The following is a 4,722-nucleotide window of genomic DNA, read 5'->3' on the forward strand; positions in this document are numbered from 1 at the left end:
CACCAAATACACAAAATAATGTTATTTTTAGCAACATCATATGACCTATATACACTACTGTTCAAAAGTTACATTTTAAAAAAATATATAAAAAAAAAAATGTTATAGTCTTGTAACCAAGAAATGTTATAGTCTTGTAACCAAGTTGAATAATAGCTTGTAACCAAGGCTGCATATATTATACAATATTATACAATAAAACTGTAATATTGTAAAATATTGTTACAATTTAAAATATTTGTTTTCTAAAATCTAATTTATCCATGTCATGAAAAAGCTGAATTTCTGGGTAGTTTATTTACTCAAAAATGTGTAATTTAAAATTAAATAATTAATTATTAATTTCTCATTTTCTCTGCTTATATTCTCCCCCAAGTTTGTCAATAAATGAGCGTAACCATGCACCGGGGCCTTTTAACTGGGCTGTAAACACCAGACACTGCTGCCCAACACCAGTTTGAAACCACTGTGAACTCAAAACACCAGAGGGCACTTATATATCACCACAAAAGGGCTGGTGACTTGTGTGTGTGCATGTGTGAGCCCTGCTGTTTGGTGCTGTTGTGATCTTTGACTACAGAGAAAAAAAAACATGTAGAGGAAGATGTATGTGGGATGTATGTGTCTGTATGTGTTTGAAATCAGAGCACAAACTAAAATGAGCTTTCAGAGGATTGATGTATTGACCCGTTTCAACTCAGTCAAAGCTGACTGATCTATTACCAGAAGAGTCAGACTCTGGCTGAGAAACATATTTATGTTTCAGTGTTTCTAAGAACAGAATGAGAGGAGCAGGAATCTTGTAGTAAAGAATCCTGAGATCTCCTCATGTGCAACCACAAGCTCATGACTGCTTCTCCGACTGCTGACTTTTCCCAGTCACGCCACAAACTAGCCAAGAAACAAAAATCAAAAAATCAATCCGTTCCAAAGTGCATTTTCTAGCAATGGTTTGTAAGTCCCACTTTCAGTCAAAGACAGAGGTTGACAAAGTAAATCCTACACCAAAGCGCCTTGGAGAGCAATAAAGAGTCTTTTCCTTGATAACCTGATCACTATAATCCTTAAAAGAATTTACATCACTGTGCTAAGCATAAGAAGCTGGGATTTTCAACTAGTACTCCATTTTTCTTCATAATCCTTATAAGATTGTACAGACCTATATATGGCAAATGTCATATTTTATATAATATAATACAATATTGCATATATGTATGTGTGTGTGTGTGTGTGTGTGTGTATATATATATATATATATATATATATAGTTTAATAAATAATGAAATAATAATATTGCTGTTTTTCTTATTATTATATTAAAGCAATCTAACTTAATTAAAATGCTAAAAAACAAGATTTAAACAGACATCTTATTTATTTTTTCCCTCAATAACTATTGTTTTTAATGAAGAACATACAGTTATTGAAACTTTTAAATCTCCTATTTACAGTTTTTGTTAACAATACATTAAATATATATATTATATGAATATATATTATATATACAATATATAAATATATTATATATTACATATACAGTATATTGTTACAGTTCTTCTAATATATTATATAGGAGACCTTTGAATATTGTGTTGAACAGGTAAAGGGGGGCCTTCGATTTGAGATCCACTCTTCTAGGTGGTTGTTTACCAGCCCAAATCAAAGAGGCCACCTCATGTCTCTATGATATTCTTGTGCTCTATGAAATTCACTTTTTTCTTTCACATGAATGTGCTGAAAAGCGTGAACGAATGAGTGAGAAAGAAAATCAAGCCCACCTGCAGGCGGTGGCTGCTCCTCGCTGATGGCTCGATTCAGCGATTTGTGCTTCTTGTCTTTGCGCCACTGGCAGCGGTGATGATGATGGTGATGATGATGATGGGCTCGCTCCCTCTCTCTCTCCTGAGTGAGGGTCTGGCCCGGGGCCATCTTGGGCCTCTCCAGGTCATAATCGCTCAGATTAACCTCTCGCACCCCTCTCTGTGGTGTCAACGAGGATGTAGACCGCCGCATGGGACTCACGTCTGCGATAGGCTGTGTGTTGGAAATAAAACATGTTAACGTGTGAAAGATGAAGACATGTAGGAGAGAACACATATCTAGCAAAGTACTAGAATGACAAGTGTCTCAGAGCACTAGACCTGTCACAACAGACGCACAACACCAGCTGAGCATGAAAACACAGTTCCACTGAAGAGCGTCGTTCAGCCCGCTCCTGCGGACACACGCACGCATCAGAGAACAGTGGAACACCGTCACGCTCGATGCAAACACTCTGCTGTTTGAATGCTGTCATCGAATCGTCTCTTACACACGGACTGGACGGCTGGAATAGTTGCTGCATGAACTATCCACAGCCAAGCAGCGGTCACTGATCTATAAAGAGTCACTGGTGCTTTTCTTGCTTAACCTTTGCTGTTAATCTCTAGATAATCTATAGTCTGTATACATGTGCATTTACAGTCTCAAAAAGATATTCATTAAATCTTAAATGGTCCTAAAAGTCACTTTAGACTAGATTCTTTAGAGAATCTGTGACCACTCCTTGGTGATGACTGGAATTTCTACCTTTGTAAGTCTTCTACCAAGACTCATTAGTGCCGCCCAGTGGCATAAGCGTTCAGAACCTCTAAGAAGCAGTGCGTCCCCTCTTCTCATAGTTTAAACAGCCTGAAAAGTTTCATTTGAAGTGACTAATTGCACAAATTATTTTAAGATTGCAATATTAATGCATAATATTGCTGGTTATACTGTATTTTGGATCAAATAAATGCAGCCATGATGAGTATAAGAGACTTCTTCTAAAAAACATTTTTTTAAATCTTACACAAACATTAGTGTATGTGAATACAATCATAAATATGGCTGAAAGATATGTGAAGAGAGGACTGCACTAATCAAAATGATGCACAACCCACTAAATGAAACACACTCATACTTACAGTTAGCACCACACAACATCCAAGATAAAATAAGCATTACATTTTAATCTTTGCTTTTCGTATTGCTATAACTAAACTGTGGTTAATCTGTTCCATTACTTGTAAAATAGTTACCCACAGTGATGAACTACTAAAAATGGCTTTTGTAGTGCATGTTAGTTTTGTGTTTAGCCGGCTAATATGAATTGTGGCTGTATAAGTTTATTGGTATGTTAAAAGAGTGTAAACTCTAAAAGAGCTGGAATGGATAAAGCACACACAAGCCAACATAGAAATGGAGTGGCTGGCAGAGAGATATAGAGGGAGAAAAAGAGAGAAAGAGAGAGTGATTGCAGGTGGAACACTTGTACATACTGCTAGATATGTTCCGGCGGTGTGGCGTAAGTGGCTCCGCTGTTGGGACGGGAAGAGGAAGAGGACACATAGGTGAGGAGAGCAGGGCACTCATGGACACAGTAACAGAGTGAGACAGGAGGAAAGAAATCAGAAGAGAGGGACAGAGTAAAGAACGAGTGATGTTCATGAAAAGTCTGGATATCAAGGTCCAGTATGGTCAGAAAACTGGTGCCTAAAAAATTAGGGATGGTGGATTAGAGACTGTTTGTGCTGAGAGAAAATAAAAGGTGGCGAAAAAGAGTTCAGTGAGTTTGATGTTATAAAGACAGGTGGAGAGAAAGAAGAGACAAACAAGACAGGACAAGACAAGACTAAAGACAAGACATTATAACACAAGGATGCTGGACACTGTGTGAGTCTATTAGCGATGTGGCAAAAATACCAAATCAAAAGAAACAAAGTATGTACACAAATAAACTTACAGTTAAAAAGCAACATCAAATAATTACATTAGTTAATGAGGAAAAACTCAATATGAAATATACAAAAAAAAAATTACATTAGTATTATTACTGTTAACTACGACTATTAAAAATAGCTTTTGTTAATTGAAAAAAGCTAAGAAAACAAAAAATATAAAAAATATTTGAACAACTTAAACTTAAATTAGAAAACTTAAATTAGAATAAATAAATTAAATGTTGCCTTAGCAACTAAATAAAAATGAATAAAAAGTTGAATTACTAAAATAACTACAACTGAAAAAATATAGATTAATAGATATTTTTAAATAGCACAAACTAATTAAAATGACAGAAACACATAAAATGAATATACTAATATAATTTATACTAAAATGAAAATAAAAAATAAAAAAGAAAGAAAGCTCATTCAAAATATGAATAAATATTATAATACTACATAATAATACTAAAACAACACTGAATTACAATCTACATTGTGAATAAAGATTTTTCAAAGTTGTAAATAAAACAGATTATTGGAGTACATTTTACAAGAAAATACTGTTTCAGTCTTTCAACTTTAAAAATGTTAAATTCAATGTTTGTGCTGTTTCTTTGTAATTAATTGTGAAATTCACTAGCAATTTCTGAGTAAAAGTTGTCTCTGCACTATTTAATGTCAGTGTATATGATATAAATATAATTTAAAATAAACTAAAATATTTAATTCCAACAAAGATAAAAATAAAACATTCCTATATAGTTCTGTATAGTGTGAATATACTGTACGTAGACTTTGCATTGTCCCTCATCTTCTCTTTTTCACTCTCTCTCTCTCTCTCAAACACACACACACATGCATACACACACGCATACGCATACACACACACACACTCACAGTCTGTATAGTCTGTACGTAGACTTTGCATTGTCCCTCATCTTCTCTTTTTCACTCTCTCTCTCTCTCTCATCTCTCTCAA

The 4,722-nt window shown here is 34.5% G+C and overlaps 1 protein-coding gene across 1 annotated transcript in view; it reads right to left on the reverse strand.

Annotated features, from left to right (window-relative positions):
- Window positions 1-4,722, reverse strand: part of LOC107692311 (voltage-dependent N-type calcium channel subunit alpha-1B-like) — a 26,638-nt gene that overhangs the window by 3,806 nt on the left and 18,110 nt on the right. The window contains exons 18-19 of the mRNA XM_016491296.1: window positions 3,297-3,335; window positions 1,779-2,034 (exon numbers count right to left, since the gene is read on the reverse strand). Of these exons, the coding sequence (XP_016346782.1) occupies window positions 1,779-2,034; window positions 3,297-3,335 (295 nt within the window). The remainder of the gene's footprint in view (window positions 1-1,778; window positions 2,035-3,296; window positions 3,336-4,722) is intronic.

Source organism: Sinocyclocheilus anshuiensis, unplaced genomic scaffold (genome assembly GCF_001515605.1).
Source record: "Sinocyclocheilus anshuiensis isolate Anshui unplaced genomic scaffold, SAMN03320099.WGS_v1.1 scaffold478, whole genome shotgun sequence".
Lineage (NCBI taxonomy): Eukaryota > Metazoa > Chordata > Actinopteri > Cypriniformes > Cyprinidae > Sinocyclocheilus > Sinocyclocheilus anshuiensis.